Source organism: Xenopus laevis, chromosome 8L (genome assembly GCF_017654675.1).
Source record: "Xenopus laevis strain J_2021 chromosome 8L, Xenopus_laevis_v10.1, whole genome shotgun sequence".
Taxonomy (NCBI): Eukaryota; Metazoa; Chordata; class Amphibia; order Anura; family Pipidae; genus Xenopus; species Xenopus laevis.
Window position 1 is genome coordinate 130114451 of NC_054385.1, and position 25206 is coordinate 130139656.

The following is a 25206-nucleotide window of genomic DNA, read 5'->3' on the forward strand; positions in this document are numbered from 1 at the left end:
GACTCCCAGATCTGGTACAGTTCTGATGCGTGTTCAATTGTCTCATTATTATAAATCCAAAGGAAAAGGGGACTAGTGCCTTTTGCTACAGAACAGGTTAAGCACAGATTGTCTTCCACTGTCACTGCAAGTTCATCTTCCCCAGGGGTAATTCTGGCATCTGCCACTGGTTCTGTTAGAACATTAAGGCTGTAATATTCCCTGAGATATAGAACTACATGGGCAGGAAGAAGAAATGCAAATCCTAGGAACAACTTTATAATGTGAAACGGTGCTACATCTGCACAAAATGTGAGTAAATAAATAAACAACGAACATATGCAAATGCAGTCAACATCCAAAAAGCTCAAGATTTATGCAGCAACTTTTGGTTTTATGGCTGGAAGAATCTAGGTTAAAGCACTCACCCATCACAGACAAAACAACTCCCTCACTGAGCTGCATTTTTCTGGAGACCTCATTTCGCAAGGCACAGTAGTAGGGTCCAGTCATGGTGATGGAGGTGACAGTCACATGAAACGCTGCCTGCTCCTTATTTTTGGCTTTACCTTTCCCTATCAAATCATTCACGTGATAGAATTCATAATCAACTGGGAAAGATCCACTTCTGGACTCACAGAGAAGATCCACAGAATCCCCCACAGCTACTTTACCAGGTCTAAGTTTTAGCTCCGGCTTGCCTATCTTAACTTTAACAGAGAACAAAAACAATTGTTCATGTCTCAGAAATAATGTAATACTACACGCACAAGACCAGTGTCTAGAACAAAAGCATCAGAACAGAATGAGATCAAAGATTTTACCTGCAGAGCTACCACAAATTAATCAATAGAATTAGTAACAAAAAAGTTAAAAAAAAATGGACATTATTGGGATATCTTAAGCTCTATATGCCTACCAAAATTGTGCCCTTAGATATCTGTAAAGCTGGCCATAGAGGCAAGGATACTATTGTACGAAACAAAGGTTCGTACAATTTTCCCATGATAGTATCCGTTTAAATTCAAATCATTGGGTATCCTTTAACACGCCTATCAGTGTATCAATGAAATCGCCATCACAAAGGTTCTTCAAGGCAATCCAGAAGTAACTAATTAATTAATCACAATGTGCATTCGTATAAAATTGTGTTAATATCATACACTTGTGGGGGTGTATAACTAGGCCCCATTAATATTAATAAACACGTCGTTTTCAAGGCCATAGTTACAGCAGACTATGTTTAATAAAGGCTGTTGGTAATGTTATTAATGGTTAATTAGATTTTAATTGACAAAACTCGGCAATAAAATTAGCTCATCAGTAGCTGTAACTATGGATTTTTGTGAACCTTCCCAAAGGGTTGGGAAAAAAAATAGTTTTGGGCTTTTTTAAAGAAAAATTTAATCAAACTGGAAACCCAAGACTGCTTCATGATAGGGATTATAGATTCTGAGTCTGATTTATTAAAAACCAGGTTTGATAGTTTTTGCTATTTTAGGATCATGATTTTTTTACCATTAATAATCAAGCTTTAACATTTACAAAAATTACCCTGGATGAATAATGATGGGCAAATTTATTTGCCAGGCGAAAATTTGCGGCGAATTCCCACAATTCACCGCCGGCGAATAAATTTGCGAAACTGGCAAAAAAATTTACGCCCATCACTATGGATGAACCATCAGTTTCCAGGGCCAGCATGGTTAGTACCACCTACTTAATTCTCTCTTACTGGACTCAACTGGCTCAATTGGGCTCAATTCTCTTTCCTCCTTCTTGTTTTCCTTTCTCACCTTCCTACTATTGTATTGCTGTACTGTATGCATGTAAATTGAAAACCATGAAATAAAAAAAATGCAAAAGTTCACAGGAAGTGTGTTGTCAGCATTCAAACAAGTCTATTTTTCCTTATTAAGACAGTTGAGACTTTTCAGCTTGACTGAAAATTAACTGAAATGAATTTTCATTTGTTCCTAAGTTTTATCTAACATTTATTACATTGATTTGAACTACATATATTGATTTTTCAATACATATTTGAAATCTTTTCTTCTAATTTAAAAGAAAATAACAAAACACTATTAAAGAATGTGCAAAAACTCAACAGGAATATTGCTCTTTAAATTAACTTTTATTATTGGCATTGCTATTGGCAATGCTAATTAACTTTTCAGTTGGCCCTAACAACTGGTTACCATCCTAAGAGTTCCAGGTAAAAAAATCTGACTGTTTAAAAAAACACAAAAAATTACCAATGAAAATGAATTGCAAATCACATTAGAATAATATAAATATTTATATCTACTATCTACTGTACTTAGAACGGTATTTATTCAAAATCAAGTTGCATTTTTTATCTCAAAATTTTAAAACAGATTTATCAAACATTTTTAAAAACAGATTTAACTAAAAATAATTCCAAAAATATAAATATAATCATTTGGCAACTAAAATTTAGAGCTTCTATAGAAGTCAGTGGGAGGTGTATTTTCAAACAGACAAAAAAACCTTATTGAAAACATACAAACAACCAATTTTTGTTCATGATCGACTTCTCCTGTGGCATTATCCAACTGTGTTTTAAAGAAAGATGTGAGCTTTATATAAATATAAAAAATATATTTATATTTAAATATAAAAAAATTGTAGAAAAAAAGTCAATTGAATGTAATTTTCTTTCTCAGTTCAGTTTAATAAGCTGATCTCAAAAAGTGATAAATCTTTCCCCAAGTGTTCCCCCAAGAAGGTATTATATTATAATAAATAATTATTTATACTGTATAATGGTAGTAAATGCATCATAGGAAAAAGCATTATATTTTGAGGCAGAAAATATCTCTACTAAGGGACAAATTTATCAAAGTGAAACCACAGTAAAATTCTATCACTCTCTGTTGCTTCCTAGGGGATTTTGAGAAACATACTGTATTAAACAAATGGTGAACTTAAAGTTGACCCTTTCATATATTTGCCTCTAAAGATCCCATAAGAATGAAGAAAGTGGGAATTTTATTGTAGTCAGCTCTAATTTCACACTTTGATACATCTGCCACTTGGTATAAAACTAACTAGATGAGAATGAAAAACACGGTTGTCTTTTTGAGAAATAAATGTCTTTTTGAAGATATCAGGGTTTGCTTCAAACTGCTGATCTAAACACAATAGCCAACATTAGAATCCTGAACGTCATCAGTTAAACATTGGTTCCCCCTAAACATGCAAGAATTCAGTAGGCTGCAGGTAGGAAAAGCAGATTTGGAATGGGTGTGGATTAGTAGGATTAGTAGGTCAGCATGTTTGTAGGTTGCCAGATGGGTTGGTCAAAAAATAAGCTTCTTTTATTTCTTTTTCACCATCCACTGCACATTCATGGCATAATTTTAGTGATATGATAATTCTAGAGGGTAAAAAAAGTCAGGTTGTTGATGAAACTATGTCTACTATGCTGAGTTAAGAGAAGAATAATATACTTTGTTGTACTACGGGTAAAGTGCCTGTTCCATGCCTGAGAGGTGCAGATAGCCAAGAGGCATGTTGGTCTGAGAATTAAAATTATATTACAGAGGAAGTGGAAATTGCCAGGGAGGAAGTTTAAGGTCAGTAGGAGTCAAAGTTCATATTACTTCTTCATAAACAAAGAAAGGCTAGACAACTTCAAAACAGTAGCATGAAAATTAAGCTCAATTTATATGAGATTCAATGGTAGGGAGGGAAAGAGATTTCCACACCAATATACCAAGGGTTTCTTTATTGCAAGAGCAGTCAGGTTGTAAAATTCCAAAATGGATTTCAGAATAAGAAAGTTTTTCTTTTAAGTAAGGGAAGTTAAGTTATGGGGTTCCCTACAAATAGATTAAAATTATTTAGATGAAAAGAAAATTCGATCAACCATCTGCATAGGAAGGATTTATTTACTCTAATGCAGACAGGTTTTTGAAGACCTTGAAAATGGGGTAATGAATGATGCCAAACATTCTACCAAGAAATAAATCAGAAGTAACCGATCCAGGACATTAGATGTAAGAAAAGGTTGCATTTGATGGAATAGATTTGTACCTCGGACAGAGATGGAGATGTTGGTGCTGCTGATGGAATCCCGAGTAGCAGCTCTAGTAACGGTGCACTGATATTCTCCTCCATAATCTTCAGCAACACTTTCTACCACAAACCGTTGCTCTGAAGCTGAAGACTCTTTGGTGTCACAGCTGAGACTGGATTGTTTACACCAGGAATAACTCAATAATCCCATTCCCTTTTCCACTGAGCAGAGAATCTCCAACTTCTCCCCGGCAACAACCTGTCCTCCTGCCGACTCAAGCCTCACACTCACACCAGAAAGCTTCTGTGCTGAATGAAGTAAAAATAAAATATACAAATAAAAGTCATTATATGCCAAACATGGATATCTGCAGAACAAAACGTGAATAGTTATATATGACGATATTTAATCCTTTAAGTAATAATGTTGGAAGAGCATATGGAATATACTTGGAATACCTGGCAGTTCATGACTTTACTCACCTTTTATCTGGATACTTTTTGGGTCACTCTTCTTCTTTACACTCCCAGATTGAGCACTTATTTCACAAGCATATGTCCCAGAATGCTCCAGCTGGGCTGAGGAGACTCTATATTGGTTGGATAAACCGAATCCCTGCACATTGTGCCCATTTCTGTAGAAAGCAAATTGCAGCTCTATAGTCGCTCTGTGTGGGCTGAGCTTTGTGTCACATGTTATGGTCATGCGATTTCCTTCATTAATCTGACTCGGGTTACCTGAATTTACAGATGTTACTGGCTTTGAGAAGAGCTCTAGAAAAGGAAAGAGACAATTTAAATAATAAATTGTAGCTAAAGATGGTCATTGATTTCAGACACCTGATAATCCAGATTGAAATTATTTGATTAAAGCCATTAGAATTGCTAGACAACAATCATACAAAAGTTATGTCCCAGAAATACTGTACATTGTAGGTCACCCATGGATATCATCAGATACATGCAATACATACAGAGATGTTATCGTTATCCAACAGAAATGTTCTAATTGACTAAATGATCAATCGCCACAGTATGAATATTATCAGGACCATAATTTGAATCCCATATACGGTCCAAAATTGTACAAAACAAAGTTATATATGAACTGCTTTGGCCAGCTTTTTGGCCCGTGGCTGCTTTACTTCAATACAATCTCCCCCAATCTCCCCTCCTCTGAGTTCTGTAGTGTCAGGGAAAGTGTGTGTTGTCATGGAGGTCAGCTTTAGGAATGAAAAGATAAATTAACCTGAAGTGTCTCTTATCTTGAAGTAAAGCAGCCACGGGCCGGCCCGCCATGTTGAGGAATTCATGCAGGCTGAAGTGGGGTGCACAAGGTAAGGCATAGTCCACTAGGTACAGAGTAGGGCTAATGTTCTAGTGCTCAAAAAGGTAAAGTCTGAGGAGCAGAGGAGTGAAGGGTTTTGAATGTTAGTAGAAGGGTTAGTAGAAGGGTTTTACATACTATACTTTGCTGAACAGGCAGCCATGCTAGGAATTTTAGTTTGGGTTGAGCAGGTTCCCTTTTAGGAGAGAGCAGAAGGATAATGGTAGCAGAGTTTAAGAATGATTGGATGAGAGATAGATTGGAGTCAGGAAGACCAGTTAGGAGGAGATTGCAATAGTCTAAATGGGATAAGATTTCGGGCATGGATTAGTGTTTTGGCTGTTGTTTGTGTTTGGCGTATCTTGGCTATATTGCATATTATTAATATGATTATAGAAGGAGAAGGTCTGATCTAAGATGACCCCAAGCAGTGTGGTAAGTTAACAGGGTTAACTTGTTTTTTCCCTCTTTTTTAAGTGCCCCATACATGTTCCTCATAAGTTAAGAAGGTGAGACTGGATCCATGAAACCTGCTTAGATTGCAGACATGGTCATATTGCAGAGGCATAACATATTTTCATCTTGCTTCAATTTATTTTAAATTGTTCCCTTTGGTAAAAAGCTAAGAAAATGAGAGAGGGCCATTACCTTATAGACAAAATCAATAGGTTTTTAAAACATGAATAAGAATAAACTCATTTATTCCCTGAAATAAAAATGTTTATGATAGGAACCAATAAAGTTTTTACCATTTACGAGAATATTCACACTGCTTCTTTTCTCATAATAAATGCCAGTGTGCTTTACTGATCTATAACATGTGTAGACACCTCTCGTTGCCATGGTTACTCTTCCAATATGGAAACTCCCAGAGTTCGAGGAACTTATAGACTGATCTCCTTTGTACAGATGGGCATCCCCAGCTTCATAATCAGGATACCCGGCACAGGAAAAATATAAATTGTCCCCTTCTAACACAAATGGGGGAACTTTCAGGGCGAGGTAATCTGGAAATACATTTAGAGAATAATATTTTTCAGACTGAAATGTGTTCATCATATACATATTACCTAATATACTGCACATAGATGATTAGCTAGAGAGACAGAAGGACAGAAAGATGAAAATTTACACAGCACACCATTCTAGCACATTGTGATGCATGATGTTCCCCCTACTGGTCATAACTACTTTTGTTGATGCACATTTATCGGAAATCCACAGTGTTGTGTCCATGCCATCCAGTATCAAAATGTGTAATCCTCTAATGAAAGTATTGTCACATATTTTCAGGGATTCCATTGTCCAGTAGTCCTTCTCTCCTTTTTGAATTGGTCACTAGCTAAGCATGGACAACCAACCCAATGGGTGCTGGAACCTGGAGCTCTAACAAACTCTATTCAGAGAAGGAGCTTGACTAATGAACCTTCTGTTTCTTATGAAGTAATTCCCTAGGTCCCTAAATTGGCCCCAGATCTACAATTTCTGGTGTGAAGGCCTATTGGAACAGGAACCTAAGGGACGTCTAAAACTACAAGTGTGAGGTTCTTCCATGACAGTGACTCATTATGACATCAAGGGGCAAATTTATCAACATTCAAATATGAGCTTTTAGCACAATTCAACATTTTCACAGTAAACAAAAGTGATTTCAAATTTCAGTTTCCAAAATTTCCAAATATTTGAGATTTAGAAAACACAGAAAAAACGTGAAAATTCAAATCTACAAATTGCCAACTAAAAGCTGTGGAGCATCGATGGGTGAATTTCTCCCATTTCACTTCACCGAAAAATTAGCGAATTTCCCGCAAAATTCAATCCAAAATCCAATTTTGGACGCGCGTCCAAAAAGTTGCTTGTGTCAATTTTGACACTGGCGTTAAAGTCAGTGGGCATCTGAATAGTGTTGATGTGTCGCCCATGGGTGGATTTTCATTAAGGTTTGGGGAGGCTAAGCCTCCCCAAACCTCCCTGTTGCATTAAAAAAATAAATTACAAGAAATTTATTTTTAAAAAATCTTACTGAGTTCAGTGATTTACACTGTGTGTTCCAAAGAGGGTTTTGATCCAGCTCTTATTTGGAAGGTTGCCTGCCTGCCTTTCTCATAAATAATAGGTTCCATAAATCACAGGCATAGTGGGGCAGGCTGAGAGGCAGAACATACGCCACGTTCTGAAGCCAAGTGAATGATGACGTCACGGATCTCAGACGTTGGCGGCTCTCAGAAATTCCTAAACGCGTTAAGTTCCCTTTGGAGTTCAGGTGAAGTAGTAATGTGGCCTTCTGAGCTGATCCTTTCACTTTTGTCTCTTGCAAAATCGTCTGACAGTGTCAGGTATGTGTCAAAATCTGCATGGATTATATTTTATGGTGCACTAGGGTAGGATAGGTGCAAGAAAAGGTGGAAGTAACAAAATTAAAGTGTTAAGCTATTGCACACTAAAATGTAAGTATAACCAATTATATGTGATGGGGAAATTAAGTATTTTCATAGCTTGCACAATATGGTTGTTTTTATTTGTATCTTATTTCTAACAATTACCCACCATCTTGCAGAAATGCAGTAATCAGTTCCTTTAAGGTATATCAAGCTTCCCATTCCAGCCAGGGCTGCTCCTGCCATGAGGCAAGGTCACACATTTCAATTAGAAGAAAAGAGGTTCCAGTTAAATATTGGGAAGGGGTTTGTTACAGTGAGAGCTGTGAAGATGTGGAATTGTCTCCCTGAATCAGTGGTACAGGCTGATACATTAGATAGGTACAAGGAAGGGTCGGATGCTTTATTCACCAGTAGCTCCTCCCAGCAGACAGGAGGGAGCCAATGAGATTAGAGGAGGGAAAGGGGTGTTACAGGGAGAGCTGGGAAGTGAATCAGGGGTACAGGCTGATACATTAGATAGGTATAAGAAGGGGTTGGATGCTTTATTCACCAGTAGCTCCTCCCAGCAGACAGGAGGGAGCCAATGAGATTAGAGGAGGGAAAGGGGTGTTACAGGGAGAGCTGGGAAGTGAATCAGTGGTACAGGCTGATACATTAGATAGGTATAAGAAGGGGTTGGATGGTGTTTAGCAAGTGAGGGAATACAGGGATATGGGAGATAGCTCATAGTACAAGTTGATCCAGGGACTGGTCCCATTGTCATTTTGGAGTCAGGAAGGAATTTTTCCCCCTCTGAGGCAAATTAGAGAGGCTTCAGATGGGGTTTTTGCCTTCCTCTGGATCAACTGGCAGCTAGGCAGATTAGAAAGAAAAAAAACAACCTAAAAGGGTGAACTTGATGGACTTTGATGGGTGTGTCTTTTTTTCAACCTTACTTACTATGTTACTGTGTAACCTTGCCTCAGCCAGTAGCTAGCAGCCAGTTACAAGAAGCGGCAAAAAGACGTCTCTTGTAACTTTAAGAGCCGAACTTCTGGGTTTTAACCCAAAAATTTGGCTACGCTAGTGTAGAGACCCGCTCCTGATTTTTAAGCGCAGAGCGGGAGAGGGGGGCCGGCAGCAGCCCAGGATCGCCTCTGCTTCCAGCTGTCAACTCTCCTGATATCAGACAATGAAAAGCATAATACAAGACACATGGATCATGGGGCAAACATTGGCTCCAAACAGTGCCAGACCAAGAGAAAAGTATGCCAATGTAATCTGGCATTCAGACACCCCCTCTACAACAGTGACCAGACAGGGGTGGGGGGTTGGCAGTGTGAGTAGAAGTCCAGATCACCGCCCACTTGTTACTGTAAAAAGTGGAACCGGCAATTTTCCAGGGCCCTTAACTAGAGAGTAGGCTGACAGAAAATGTTTGTGTCTTGTGCTCCCCCAGAATTCTGCCCTAGGCATGTACCTCTTCTCCTTACCCCTAGTTCCAGCCCTGGCACCAAACAACTCTTTTGAACAATATAGCGGCAAGGTCTGTCACTTTGGACGGAAGCCAATATTCTAATCAAATTTCACAATGGAAGATAAGTAAAAGCTTTTAACAGAGAGATAAATAAAAACACAATAATTGCACCTGCAAAGGTAACCTGCTTTCTAGTTGCTAGGGAAGTGACCAAAGACAACTAGAGAGCTTTTTCACTTGCAGGCTAGGAAGGAAAACAATTAAAAAAAAAAAAGATCAAATGAAAAGACGCTTAAAATAATCATTCTGGAACTAACAAAAAGTGAACTTCCCTTCATGTTATGTGAATGGTCAAATTACACAGTAATAAGCCATTCACTTGGTAGTTTTTAATGGTAACTAAACCCAAAATAAACTTAGCATTGGTGCTTCTATGGGCATTTTTGCATTTTACAATCTTTTCCTGTTGTTAGTGGTTTTTGAGATCTTCAGATCGATAATATTAGCATTTTCAGACTGATATCAGTCAGTTTCTCAACATATACATAGAAAGTGCATCGGCAGCTTGAGTCAAGTCCCAGACACTTAGGGGTATATTTATGAAAGAGGGAAGTTAGAGATCACCACAGTCCTCTCAAGTGAAATTCAGCTACGCTCCATTCATTTCTATGAGTTGTTTAAAGGAATATTTATCAAAGGATGAACTTTCACTTTTACCCTTTAATAAATACTCTTTTACAAATCCCATAGAAATGAAAGTAGAGTGGTGGAATGTCACACTAGTGGATTGTGGTGTTCTCTAACTTCACTCTTTGATAAATATACCCCTAAGAGAGCTTCATAGAGAGCTGCCGAGCTGAAGCCAGTTGTTAGCATTTCAGCTACTTAAAACTGCTTAAATCTCAGAAACAAATCAAAATAGAAAATGGAAGTAAATTTAAAAAGCAGTCAGAGGACCACTCTATGTTTACGTCAGTTCCTTTTTGCATGATTTAAGCCCATGTATGGCCACTTTTAGCCTCTCCAAATGAAAAACAATCACCCTCCGCCTATGGTGTCGCCCATCACTACTGTCGAGTTCATGTAGAAGTCAATGAGAGGTGTATTTCCAAAAGTTTCAAATTTTAAAAATTCGAGATTTCAAGATTGATTTGAAATTTGGCAGATTCTTGAAAATAAGCAGTAGAAGGAGATTTCACTGTGTTTTTAGTTGCTTTCCAATTCACACCAGAGGTGACACACTCTCACACCAAAATTGCAACCAATTGGCCCAGTCTCACACATGCAGTTGCATATCATTTAAATAATAGGGTGCAGTTGTGGCATGTGCTGTTATTATGCTGTCAAAATGTTTAAAAATGCCTTAGGAAAAAACTGAATAAAAAGAAAAACTTTGCTTTATACTCACCGCGACTAACTGTCAGTTTAGCAGCTTCACTCAGATAACTTCTACGGGTCTTACATTTATATTCCCCACTATGACTCTTTTGGGCAGTGTCTATTGTATATTTCTGTTGACCTGAACCGATCAAGCTGCCATCTTTATACCAGGAATAACCCAGGTCTCCTTGTGCAGAGGAATCTACATTACAAGTCATAGTTACAGATTCATATGTGAATATTGTGGCCCAGTTTGGTGAGAAGCTCACTATGGGTCTGACAGCCGCTCCTGTAATGAAACAAATAACAACTGGTTTTGTTTGTAACAAATATAGATGATATATACACACAAAGCTCCAAGCTACAGATGGAGCAAACTTAACTGTTGAACAGAAGAGGCCTGAATAGAAAGGTGAGTAATAAAAAGGAGCAATAACAACACATTTGTAGCCTTAGAGGGCATGTGTTTTTTTGGATGGGGTCAGTGACCCCCAAAATGCACCTAAACTCTACTGGACGCTTGAGCCTTCTCTTTCAAAAATAGGTTTTCATTATTTTTTTCTTTTCTTTTTAAATATAAAAGTGTTATTAGTGTGTTGGTTTACACTAACGCTTTGGTAGGAATTAGGAACTTACAAACAAATTTCTAAATGTTTTAGAAATTCGAAGGAAACAAGTTCAACGGTTGGGAAATAGATTTATTAAATGTAGGCATTATAACTAAGAAGATTATACATGTATGATAAAAATCCACTGGAGAGCCTTGTATTGATACAAAGACTTTTTTATAAGTGCATGGCACAACATGTCTCCTCTGATGAAACTTTATGATTTATTACTGGATGTGGACTGGACGCTCCAATGAATGTTTGTGACTGCTGAGAGGAGAGACAGACTATGGAAATTCTTTTTTGTGCCCTTCCTCCATTGCCATTTATGCCATGCAATGGTTTCCAAATTCCTACATATTTTAGAACTGATTCTCCTATTCCCATGGCACCTGCATTCTAAAAAAAAGATATTGTTTTCCTATTAGAAACTATCTAGCCAAGAGGTGTCTCTATATGCATAGAGTCAAACCAAACCTCATTGTTTTATATGAAACATAATGTTTTCCTATGATTATTTAGCAATGCTGTTCTCATTAATTAGCCACTCATTAAAAATGTAATATACTAATAAAAACATTTAGGGGCAGATGTATCTAAGGGGACAAGGTGGGCTGAGTTTTGGTGCCTAATTCCCTTTTAAACCTTAAAGTCAGGCCCAGGTTAAGAAGGGGCAGGTTCAGGTGGGTCTTCTTAGACAGTTGAGTTGAGTTCCAAATCATTCTTCTCAAATGGAATTTGTCCCCTGCCCCCTTAGGGTAAGGCCAGACGAGGAGATTCGGGGAGATTTTGTCGTCTGGCGACTTATCGCCACGTCTTTTGCGCGACTATCTCCCCGAACTGCCTCAGCGTTTTTTCCCCATAGGCTACAGCGCAAATCGCCTACGCTAATGCACACGCAGCGATGCGTTTTCAATAGTCACCCAAAGTTGCCTCACGTCAGGCGACAAAATCTCCCCGAATCTCCTCGTCTGGCCTTACCCTTAGGCAGCAGTTTGGGTTCTGTTCAGAGAAGTTTAGATAAGACTTTTAACTTGTCTTGTGTGTTGGGATTTACCTGCTCTGATTTTGAGGATATTAGTAGCAGATCTCAATAAAGCAATACTGGGCCATTGTATTACATAGTAACATAGTAAGTTAGGTTGAAAGACAATCATCCATCAAGTTCAACCTTTTTACTCTATTTTAACCTGCCTAACTGCGAGTTTACCCAGAGGAAGGCAAAAAACCAATGGAAGCCTCTCCTCAGAGGGGCAAAAATTCCTTCCTGACTCCAAAATGGCAATGGGACCATTCCCTGGATCAACTTGTACTATGAGCTATCTCCCATATCCCTGTATTCCCTCACTTGCTAAACACCATCCAACCCCTTCTTATACCTATCTAATGTATCAGCCTGTACCACTGATTCAGGGAGAGAATTCTACATCTTCACAGCTCTCACTGTAACAAACCCCTTCCCAATATTTAGGCGGAACCTCTTTTCTTCTAATCGGAATGGGTGACCTTGTGTCAGCTGGAAAGACCTAGTGGTAAATAAATCATTAGAGAGATTATTATATGATCCCCTTATATATTTATACATAGTTATCATATCTCCCCTTAAGCGCCTCTTCTCCAGCGTGAACATCCCCAATTTGGCCAGTCTTTCCTCATAGCTAAGATTTTCCCTTTACCAGCTTAGTTGCCCTTCTCTGTACCCTCTCTAATACAATAATGTCCTGTTTGAGTGATGGAGACCAAAACTGTACGGCATATTCTAGATGGGGCCTTACCAGTGCTCTATACAGTGGGACCCCCTCCTCCCGTGACTCTCTGCCCCATTTAATACAACTCAAGAACTTATTTGCCCTTGATGCTGCTGACTGGCATTGCTTGTATTAATGCCAGAAATTATAGTATTCTAAATCGAAGGACTTGCTTCCATCTCTTCTACTGAATTTTGTTTTCTATTTTTTCTCTCTTTTAGTAAAATTTTCCCCACGTTGAGTATTAGTACACAACGCTTTTTTCTCTTTGTATTCCTCAAAGTTTGTAAACTAATGATTAGCAGTGGGGCGTCATAAAAACGTGAAGTTAGCATTGAAACAATATGAAAATCAGCAATATTTTTACTGCTGGGGGATTTAAACCAGTTTTTTTGGAATACAATGTGATAACTTTCTCATGTTACCACAATCTACTTCCCCTGCAGAAAATTGAGGAACTTAGGCATCTAGAAGAAAGAAAAATGTCATATTTAAGCACTTTCCCAACATTTTCACATAATTCCCTTGTGTGTGTGGGGGGGGGGGGAATTCTTATTGCTTATTTGCAATATACCCACATTTCTAAATTTAGAATATCCATAGAATCCGTACTGATGATACAGAATATTTCCCATTTTCCATTTCTTCTTTGTAATGGCAATAAAGTAGGATAGAAGATATGTTTTTTTACATTAATATAAAAGCACTGAACATTTTGTAATGTAAGTTGCTTGTCTTATATTATATAAAATATAGATTTTGGATGGACATCCTCTTCAATGGCACACCAGGGCATTATAACGACTGCAGGATTCTCATAAGGAACCACAATGCCCATAGTAACCTCAAGTGCTGGTAACCACTTCCTATTCTGGCCCTGGCCCATTGTATTGTACACTGAGAGAACAATGATAGGAAACACTGACTTCCTCATTTATATATAGAAGTTCTGATGATAATATACAGGCAGAATATTGCTGATTCAATAGAATTTCTGAGGATCTACAATGATTATTTTTGTGTAGGTCTTGTGTAGACTTGCAAATTACAAAACCAAAGCTGTTTGTTCCCAGTAGTCAATGCAATTAATTCTTATATATATATATATATATATATATATATATATATATATATATATATATATATATATATATATATATATATATATATATATATATATATATATATAAAATGTACAGAACATTAAGTAAAGGAAAAGTCTTAAGACATTATAGAAGTACTATTACTACTTCACCTCCTTCATATTAAAAAGAAAGGGCTCTGTCAGTAGCCTGTTAATGAAAAAGCATTATATTCTGTTCTAGAAGTAAATTTCTCCTCCATCATGTTGTTTGTTGTCTATTAATGTTTAATGTATTTCATGTTGTATTGTATACGGTATAAAACTCCTGTAATATGATTCCGGGGATATCTAATAATGACTGCCTGATGTAATGTAGGTGGGTTGGTAGCTACTGATGGGCGAATCTGAAATCTGAAAGTTCACAAAAAAAACTTGAAATTCGAACGTTTTCGCAAACAATTTGAAATTTGAACGTTTTCACGACAAAATCGAGCAATTCAAAAGTTTTCACTAAAATAGAGCAATTTGAAGATTCTCACTAAAACATCAAGCATTTCTAATGTTTTCACAAAAAAATCTAGCAATTCAAACCTTTTCATGAAAAAAGTCTAGCAATTCGAACATTTCACGAAAAAAATTGTGAAAATTGGAAACAGACGTGGGAGATTTTTCGCTGGCGGCGAAACCTGGGAATTTGCTGCGAATTCATGCCAGGCAAATTAATTCGCCCATCACTACTGGTAGCCTTGCTGTGTACAAAGCCTTCACGGGCGAAAGACGTTATATACAGGTATAGGATCCCTTATCTGGAAACCCGATATCCAGAAAGCTCTGAATTACGGAATGGCTGTCTCCAATAGACTCCATTTTATCCAAATAATCCAAATTTTTAAAAATGATTTCCTTTTTCTCTGTAATAATAAAACAGTAGCTTGTACTTGATCCCAACTAAGATATAATTAATCCTTATTGGAAACAAAACCAGCCTATTTGGGTTTATTTAATGTTTAAGTGAATTTCTAGTAGACTTAATGCATGAAGACCCAAATTACAGAAAGATCCATTATCCGGAAAACCCCAGGTCCCGAGCCTTATATACCGTATATACCCGAGTATAAGCCGAGTTTTTCAGCATCCAAAATGTGCTGAAAAAGTCTACCTCAGCTTATACTCAGGTCAGCGGGCAGTAGCTGAGATTGCAGTCACTTTTAATCATTCCTATACTAACAGTTCACTTGGGGAGAGACTGCAATATCCCACAATGCCCTCTGTTGGTTATATGAAAGAATAACAGTGACTGCAATATCACACAGAGCCCTCTGTTGGTTATATGAAAGAATAACAGTGACTGCAATATCACACAGAGCCCTCTGTTGGTTATATGAAAGAATAACAGTGACTGCAATATCACACAGCACCCTCTGTTGGTTATATGAAAGAATAACAGTGATGGCAATATCACACAGCGCCCTCTGTTGGTTATATGAAAGAATAACAGTGACTGCAATATCACACAGCACCCTCTGTTGGTTATATGAAAGAATAACAGTGACTGCAATATCACACAGCACCCTCTGTTGGTTATATGAAAGAATAACAGTGATGGCAATATCACACAGCACCCTCTGTTGGTTATATGAAAGAATAACAGTGACTGCAATATCACACAGCGCCCTCTGTTGGTTATATGAAAGAATAACAGTGACTGCAATATCACACAGCGCCCTCTGTTGGTTATATGAAAGAATAACAGTGACTGCAATATCACACAGCACCCTCTGTTGGTTATATGAAAGAATAACTATGCGCCTCTGTTGGTTATATGAAAGAATAACAGTGACTGCAATATCACCCAGCACCCTCTGTTGGTTTTATAAAAGAATAACAGTGCGCCCTCTGTTGGTTATATGAAAGAATAACAGTGACTGCAATATCACACAGCGCCATCTGTTGGTTATATGAAGGATTAACAGTGATGGCAATATCACACAGCGCCATCTGTTGGTTATATGAAGGATTAACAGTGATGGCAATATCACACAGCGCCATCTGTTGGTTATATGAAAGATTAACAGTGACTGCAATATCACACAGCACCCTCTGCACATGGTAGTGGGACAGTGGGACAATGCACACAGTAATCTGTTTGGCAATTCTCTGTCACCATCAACTTTGCAAAGAAGTCCAGTTGATCGCTGGGGGGGTCTCTTTGGCAGAATGTGTGCTGCTGGGAGACAGGGCTGTAGTTGTGTCTAGGCTTATACTAGAGTCAATAAGTTTTCCCAGTTTTCGTAGGTAAAATTAGGTACCTCGGCTTATACAGTACTTGGATGGGCTTATACTCAAGTATATACGGTACTTAGAATTATTGGCTCCAACGCTTATCATTCAAACAAAGATCACACTTTTCCCGTCACCGCTTTATATACCCTGTGTATAAAAGTTGATGTTGTTGTTGAGGGTTGTTTGGTCGGATGCTAGGATCTGAGAGGGTTTAACTTGTTTTATTTTTTGCTACTAAGCAAGATCCCTTACCACTAAAACCAGCTCAATGCATCATTTATTTTTAATTGTTTTTACCGTATATACTCGAGTATAAGCCGAGTTTTTCAGCCCCCAAAATATGCTGAAAAACTCTACCTCGGCTTATACTCGGGTGAAGCGCAAAAATGGTCGCCAGCATCTAAGAATAGTCACCGGCGTCTAAGAATAGTCGCCGACGTCCAAGAATAGTCTCCAAGAATATTCGCCGGCGTCCAAGAATGGTCGCCAGCATCCAAAAACGAGACGCCGGCACCTCCAATGGGAGCAGAAACCCTCAATTTTTTGATTGAAACTTACCAGAAGCTGCTGCATTTCTCACCCTAGACTTATACGCGAGTCAATAAGCTTTCCCAGTTTTTGGAGGTAAAATTAGGTACCTCGGCTTATACTCAGGATGGCTTATACTCGAGTATAGGTAACATGAACTAAGTGCTCTATCTTTTTTAAACTGATGAATTAAATATTATGTTTTAATTGCTTTACAGCATTTGACTGCTGCTGAATATGAATTCTCTAGGGATCTATTGAGATGAATTATTAAGGCACTTTATTCACTTTAAGCACTTTATATTTAAGTAATCATGAATTTATAAGCATTTATTATTAGAATAACGAGACACACATGATGAAATTAAATGAATTTATTGCAACTGATATACAATGAACTGTTTGACAATCACTCATTCATTTTGTACTTACCAAATACATTTATTTAATTTTCTCTAATATCATTATCACGGTATATAGATGGTGCGACGCACTGTAACTCTTCTGATAGTTCTCTTTTTGTACACATTTATTAATGGAGTTGTCAGCATTATCAGTTGATACTTTTCTTAAAATTTGGCAGTGATGTTTTGCTTGGAGGTGCTTGGTGGATAAACAGCTGTTTCTAATCTTGCCGTGTACATGACAATGTGTTTCCCTTCTGTTTTACAGGGCTCCAGCCAAGTGCACTCCACCTTAATAAAGAGTTAAAAAAACCACAACATCTCAACTCAAGTCCTTTTGTCAGTAGCGTGAGGATCCAGTGCCTGTGCAGGCTGTTGCAACAAGGTGAGTAACATATCTATATTTTTATTTCTGTTTAGTTTCATAGGTAGCACCATACATTAAAACAATGCATTAATAGAACAAACATGGATTAGTACAATAACATAGTTGAAATAAACACAAAAAATACAATTTTATTCAAGATCAAGTGCTTACTGTTTAGACCAGTGTTCCCCAACCAGTATCTCATGAGCAACATGCTGCTCTCCAACCCCTTGGATGTTGCTCCAAGTGGCCTCAAAGCAGGTGTTTATTTTTTAATAAGTTTTGGTTTATAAGTTTATAAGTTTTGGTTGTATAAAAACCAGGTGAACTGCCCAACAGAGCCTCAATGTAGGCTGACAATCCACATAGGACCTACCAAATGGCCAATCACAACACTTATTTGGAACTCCAAGAACATTTTTCATGCTAGTGTTGCTCCCCAACTTCTTTTACTTCTAAATATTGCTTACAGGTTCAAAAGGTTGGGGATCCCTGGTTTAGAGAGTAGAGGAAGGAAATGGAGCTTCCACTGGGGAACTTTGGAACCGATATCATCTGACATCAATGATCACTATCTATAGTTAGGGTGTTATTTTTCAAAGTCCGAATGCAAATATCTTGAAAAATATAAGGGTTTTTTTCACTAGAAAACTCGAATTTGTAGAGGACATTTTTTTTTTTTTTCGATTTATTATACCCGGAGGCTGCAAAAAGTCTGAATCCAAAATAATCGACCTCCAGCCTGTAGTGGTCCTGTAGTGGTCCTGTAGAAGTCAATGGCAGGGGACCCCTTTCAGATTTGAAGATATCAGGGTCTATGCTGAGTTTTGTACAAAAAGCCAAAACATTTGTATTTTGGGCATTTTGAGTTTTTCAAGTGTTTTTACAAACCTATTTTTGAGGTTTTTAATGAAAAATAAGGTCAAATCGTAGAGGGGATTGTGGTCTGACTTTTTTTTTTTAAACTATGAGAAAATTCAGATTTTTGTTAAAAAAAAAGGCAAATCTTTTGCATGGACTTACACCACCACCTAGAGGCATTACACAACGTGTAAGTTTATATGAAACTAACATATTTCTGAGCTTTTTCTTCTCTCAGTGCGGTGGTCAGTATGGTCTGTATTTCTCTGTTTAGTTATTGGTTTATAAGTAGAGAGTAAGCAGCATGATCAATGTGAGGTTATAATTGTCACATAAATCGAAATTTTTTAAACATTCAGGGGCACATTTACTATTGGTCGAATATCGAGGGTTAATTAAAATCCTTCGACTTCGAATATTGAAGTCGAAGGATATCGAAGGATATACCGCAATTCGTTTGTTCTAACGATCGTAGGAAAAATCGTTCGAACGATTCAAAGGATTTTAATTCATCAATCAAACGATTTTCCTTCGATAAAAAAATACTTAGTAAGCCTATGGGGACCTTCCCAATAGGCTAACATTGTACCTCGGTAGGTTTAAGGTGGCGAAGTAGGTGGTCAAAGTTTTTTTTATCCAACGGTCGAATAGTCAAACGATTTTTAGTTCAAATCATTTGATTCGAAGTCGAAGTAGCCAATTTGATGGTCGAAGTAGCCAAAAAAATACTTCGAAATTCAAGTATTTTTTTATTCTAATCCTTCACTCGAAGTAAGTACTGAACACAAAGATCTAAGGCAGCGGTCCCCAACCTTTTTAACTCGTGAGCCACATTTAAATGTAAAAAAGAGTTGGAGAGCAACACAAGCATGCAAAAGTCCATGAGGATGTCATAAGGGGCCATAAGGGATGTGATTGGCTATGCCCCTATATGGACTGGTAGCCTACAGGAGACTCAGTTTGGCAGTACATCTGGTGTTTATACAACCAAAACTTGCCTCCAAGCCAGGAATTCAAAAATATCACCTGCTTTGAGGCCACTGGGAGCAACATCCAAGGGGTTCGTGAGCAACATGTTACTCATGAGCTACTGGTTGGGGACCACTGATCTAAGGAGTCATTTACAAGTGCAAGATACAACAACTACAACTTGGCCTCAAGATCATCTACGCTGTGGATCCCATGTATTAACAAACAAATGTAATTTTTACCCCCACAAATGAATAATATGTGTTTTTCCGGGGGGGCGTGGCCTGCAGCTGAGTATGGTGGACGTGTGAGTGTGCGGCTCCTGATCCAACCGATCCAAAACAGTGCTAATCCCTCATTTTGGCTATGGGTAAACACGGCAAACTTAAAGATTCTACCTCAGAGACATCTAAGACCCCAAGAACGACTGAGGCGCAACGTTCGCTGAAGCAATTCTTTACTTCTGCAGATTTGGAAGCTGCGTCGCATAAATCCAAGATGGCGCTGAGACGCCCGCGCAGTCCACTAGAAGACTCCGACAGCGAGTCCGTGAGTACTGATACTGCCACGCTCTCTTACCTTAAATCGCTCCCGACTAAAAGGGATTTTGAACACTTGGTCTCACAAATTAAAAAGACTGTACGCGAGGAAGTGGCAGATCTTAAGCTTGAAATGGCTACATTACATTCGCGTGTCGCAGATGCTGAAACGCGCCAAGACACTGTGGAAACTGCTACTAACTCCCTGATTCAGTCACAGTCTACTCAAAACAAACTGCTCTACTCCCTGCAGAAGCGGATAGACGATTTAGACAATCGGGGTCGTCGTTGTAATCTACGCATTAGAGGCCTCCCGGAACAAGTTGATGGAGTAAGCCTCCAGGCTACTGCAATGAAAATTTTCAATCTTATCCTTGAGAAACCAGATACGCATATGGTAGAGTTTGAGAGGATACATAGAGCTTTGCGGCCTAAAGGATTGCCGACGGATCGGCCTAGAGATGTAATTTGTTGCCTGACTCGTTTTCCTGTGAAGGAGGAAATTTTGCAAAAGGCGAGGAAAATGCAAACCATTCCCTTCCAGGAAGCGCAATTGTTAATTCTCCAGGATTTATCCTGGTCTACTCTACAGCACCGACGACTACTGCGACCCCTTATAACTGCACTTAAGGACAATAACATCCTATTCCGATGGGGTTATCCGTTCAGTCTACATGTAACCCACAATGGCCAATCCTTTGCTCTCACTGGGCCGGATGATTTGGCTCCTTTTCTTGCAGGCCTGGGGCTCTCTGATGTTACTTTGCCGGAATGGATAAAGTTTTGCTATCTGCCGAAACTGCCGTTATTGCCTGCTCGAGAACCATGGACCGAGGCGACTACACCCAAGGAACAACGTAAGAAGTCCAAAGTCACCCCGGCCAAAGATTTACCACCAGAGGGATGAGTATATTCAACATGTACTATACTGCCTACCAGCTCTTTGACTTATTTGTTATTGGCAACGTATTGTCAACTTTGACGGAAGAATTCAGTTGGATCTGTTTTTTCTTTGTTTTTTTTTTGTTTTTTTTTTAATTATAATTTTTTACTCTTTTCTCCGTCACCTTCCTACTCTGCATTTCGATTGGATTTTGCTGGACGGTATGGTACTGTTCTTTTTCATATATGGTTCTACACTGTTTTTGGATCGGGTATATGGGGAGCAGCCCTTTCGGCATACTGAGCTCTCCACCCCCCCAGGGGATTGGGTGACTATTGGGGAAGACACTGGCTGTTAACCCTTCTAGTCCCTATTACATCTCACCTTTTTGGTGATTTTTTCTAGGCCCCATTTTGCGATGTCTATCGCACAGTTTAATGTGTATTTTGATTTTTCTGTGGCATGTTTCGCATTGTTTGGTTTTTTTTGTCGTTTTTTCTTTTTTCTTTACTATTACTATTATTTGTTTTTGGCAAGGCTATATAAGTCACTATGCATTTACAGTCTGCTTCAATGGGTGATATTACTGTAACTTCTTTAAACGTTAATGGCTTCAATATTCCTGAGAAAAGGCGTAAAATCCTACATGCAATGTACAAAGGCAAAACTGATATTGTTCTCTTACAGGAGACACATTTTAAGGGGGCTGACTGTGCTCCTATTAAATATGGCGGCTATTCCAGGTGGTTTTATAGTAATAATGCCTCTCAAAAAAGCAAAGGAGTAGCTATTGGTTTGCACAAAAATTTAGATTTCCAATTGATGGATGTGTTGAGGGATGTTGAAGGCAGATATATTTTTGTGAAAGGATCTATTCACCATACCCTATGTACTATTGGGAGTGTATATGCTCCTAATAAATCGCAACCTTCATTTGTTAGGAAGATGCTGTCCGCTTTGGACTCTTTTGGTGCAGGATGTTTGATTCTTGGAGGGGATTTCAACCTTACTTTGCAACCTAGGTTGGACTCGTCCAAGGGAACATCTTCACTCCCGTATTCCGCCATCAATTTGACACATAAGGCTCTTCGACGAACCCAACTGATTGATACTTGGAGATATCTGTATCCCAAGGATCGTAATTTTACCTTCTACTCTCATGCTAAGGCTGTATATACTAGAATTGACTATATTTTTCTTTCCCAATACCACCTGGAATGGCTGTCGTCAGCTTCGATACAAGATATTTTGTGGTCAGACCATGGGGCTACTTCAATAACTCTGAGATTTCCGCATAAAACAGATTTCTGAATGGAGATGGAAACTTAATGAATCTCTGCTTAATGATCCGGATTGTATGTCTGAGTTGACTGAAGCCTCTGTGGCTTATAGTGCAGCTCTTCAATCTGACACGACTTCTTCTCCCATGTCGAAATGGCAGGCCTTTAAATGTCTAGCTAGAGGTATCTTTATTAAACACGGTTCCAGACTAAAGAAACTGAGGTCTCAACAACTTGCCCAATTGTTTGACCAAATACACTCACTTGAGGAGTTGCATAAGCAATCTCTTGATGAGGAACGTTTGAAGACTTTAACCGAATGTAAACTTAAACTACATTCTTTGCTGAATTATAAGATTCAGGGTACTTTAAGTAAAGTTAAACAAAAATATTATGAATATGGAAATAAGGTTGGGAAGATGCTGGCTCAAGCTTTGAAGCAGAAACACACCATTTCCCATATTCATAAAATTAAGGATGATAAAGGCCTTGTCCATCTTTTACCTAAACAGATAGCGGCAGCGTTTCGTGCTTATTATCAGAAATTGTATAATATTAATCCATCTATCTCTTCTCAGGCTAGAGATCATCTTCGGATAAATATTCGTAAATATTTATCTGATAATAAACTCCCCTCGATTCCGTCTGTGCACTTAGAGGCATTGGAATCCCCTATTTCTAGATTGGAAATTTTGGATGTTATTAAACAACTCCCCTCTCATAAAGCCCAGGTCCTGATGGATTCCCGGCTGGGTTTTACAAACAATGTCTTACCCAAGTAACGCCTCTCCTGGAAGCGCTATTTAACGGCTTAGATATTAATGCTCCTCCTAACCAAGAATTTTTACTGGCGCATATTGCTGTTCTTCCCAAACCAGGTAAAGATGATACTAATTGTAGTAGCTATCGTCCCATCTCTCTCCTCAATCAAGATTTGAAATTGTTCACCAAAATTCTGGCCCAGCGTTTACGACCAATTCTCCCTATGATTGTCCATCGAGATCAGGTAGGCTTTGTTTTCAATCGAGAAGCCAAGGAAAACACTTATAAAGTTCTCAATTGGATTGAATGGCTTCGAGTGCAAGGCAGGCCTTCTCTGCTTCTCTCGACAGATGCAGAGAAGGCCTTTGATAGAGTTAGTTGGGACTTTCTAGACTTGGCATTAGACAGTTTGGAGTTCGGGCCTAAGTTCAAGGGTAAAATTATGGCTTCCTATACTGCTCCGTCTGCGCAGGTTCGAGTCAATGGGATTCTTTCTCCCCCATTTGAGATAAGGAATGGGACGAGACAGGGTTGCCCTCTCTCCCCACTTATTTATGTGATAACAATGGAGTTTTTATTATCCGCTGTCAGACGCAATCCGGATATTTTAGGGGTAACGATTGGATGCGATACCTATAAAGTTGCGGCATTTGCGGATGACCTCTTATTCGCTATTTCACAACCTCTGATTACCCTACCTAATCTTCTGCGAGAACTGAAGGAATTTGGGTCACTGTCCAATTATAAAATCAATATGGATAAGTCAGAGGCTCTAATTTTAAATATGCAGTTACCACTGCAACAACAATTGACATCTAACTTTCCCTTTAAATTTCCACCTGTGTGTATAAAGTATTTGGGCATCCGGATTTCGCCTGACAGCCAACAACTTTATAATTTAAATTATAAGCCCCTATTAGAAGAGACTCGGAAAACTCTACAACTTTGGGGAACTAAACATTTTACGTGGCTGGGTAGAATTAACACTGTAAAAATGACGGTTCTGCCTAAGTTTCTTTATCTTTTCCAGACTCTCCCTATCCATCTTCCTCCTAATTTTTTTAAAGAGTTTAACGATATGATCAGAGATTACATTAATAGGGGGAAGAGGGGTAGAGTGAAGACTCTAACTCTTCATAAAACAAGACAGAATGGAGGGCTTGGTTATCCTGATCTGGAGGCGTACTATCAGGCCAGTATTTTATCGAGAATTCGAACATTTACGGACCCAAATTCTGTTGTACACTGGAGGCAATTGGAGGATTCTTGGGTAGATCATACCCTTCACTCCCTACCATGGGCAAAAGATATTAGCCACTCTCTTAAGGGGATACGTCCTCATGTATTAATAACTCCTACCCTCTTAACTTGGAAACAGCTTATCCGCCAACTTCAGCTAACGGTATTTCCCTCACCACTTTTGCCTTTGTATAACAATCCGGAGTTCCCACCTAGTCTTCAAGACAATGGTTTTAAACAGGCCTTTGGCATTTTGAAGCCTAGTTTAAGGCATTTATTGTTAACTCAGCCGGGTGTATCGTCCCAAGTAGTACAGAACCAGGAGTTGTGGTCCCTACAGGATTTCTGGAGATTTCGGCAGCTTTCTCATTGGTTGGTAGACTTAAAACTATGTGGAGTAGTGGCCAGGGACCTGACTACCTTTGAATCCCTTTGTGCTAGAGAGGGGAACATTCTGCATCAGGTTTCTATATTTTATAAATTACTAAATAGTTTGAAATGCAAAGACCACCCATCTTATGCACGTCAATGGGAGGTGGAATTGGAAACGACTTTTACTGATGGTGAATGGGCCTCTATTTACCGAACTAATTCCCGCTGCTCTATTAGTAATAAGTATCAGGAATACTCCTTTAAATTACTTTCCCGGTGGTATAGAACTCCGGTGAGGCTGAAACAGATGGGTTTGTGTTCAGATGATTTATGTTGGCGGTGCAGTCGGGAACCAGGAACTCTGTCCCATATCTGGCTGAGTTGTCCTGTATTGAATTCATACTGGAAAAATGTTCTGTCTGACTGTAAGACCATAACTGGGATCCAACTGCCTAAATCTCCATCAACCCTTTTATTATTTCATGATATTAAGTCTTTCGGCCCTTCTCGGTCAAAATTAGTGATGCAGCTTTTGTTGGCAGCTAAATCCCTTATTCCGTTACATTGGAGGAGTCTCCTGCCTCCTACTAGAGAGGAGTGGTATAAAGTGGTGAGTGAAATCTATCGTATGGAAGAATTGACGGCATATGTCAATAATACCCAAGGGAAATTTGCGGACACTTGGTTTTTATGGATGCAATTTATAGCAAATGCA

General features: G+C 38.6%; 1 protein-coding gene across 1 annotated transcript in view; it reads right to left on the reverse strand.

Annotated features, from left to right (window-relative positions):
- Positions 1 to 85: 85 nt before the first annotated feature.
- The window catches only part of LOC100174808, a 49427-nt gene continuing 24306 nt past the window's right edge, over positions 86 to 25206 (reverse strand). Inside the window, exons 14-17 of the mRNA XM_041574000.1 lie at positions 6097 to 6354; positions 4504 to 4794; positions 3955 to 4329; positions 86 to 689 (exon numbers count right to left, since the gene is read on the reverse strand). Coding sequence (XP_041429934.1) covers positions 331 to 689; positions 3955 to 4329; positions 4504 to 4794; positions 6097 to 6354 — 1283 coding nt within the window. The 3' untranslated portion in view covers positions 86 to 330. The remainder of the gene's footprint in view (positions 690 to 3954; positions 4330 to 4503; positions 4795 to 6096; positions 6355 to 25206) is intronic.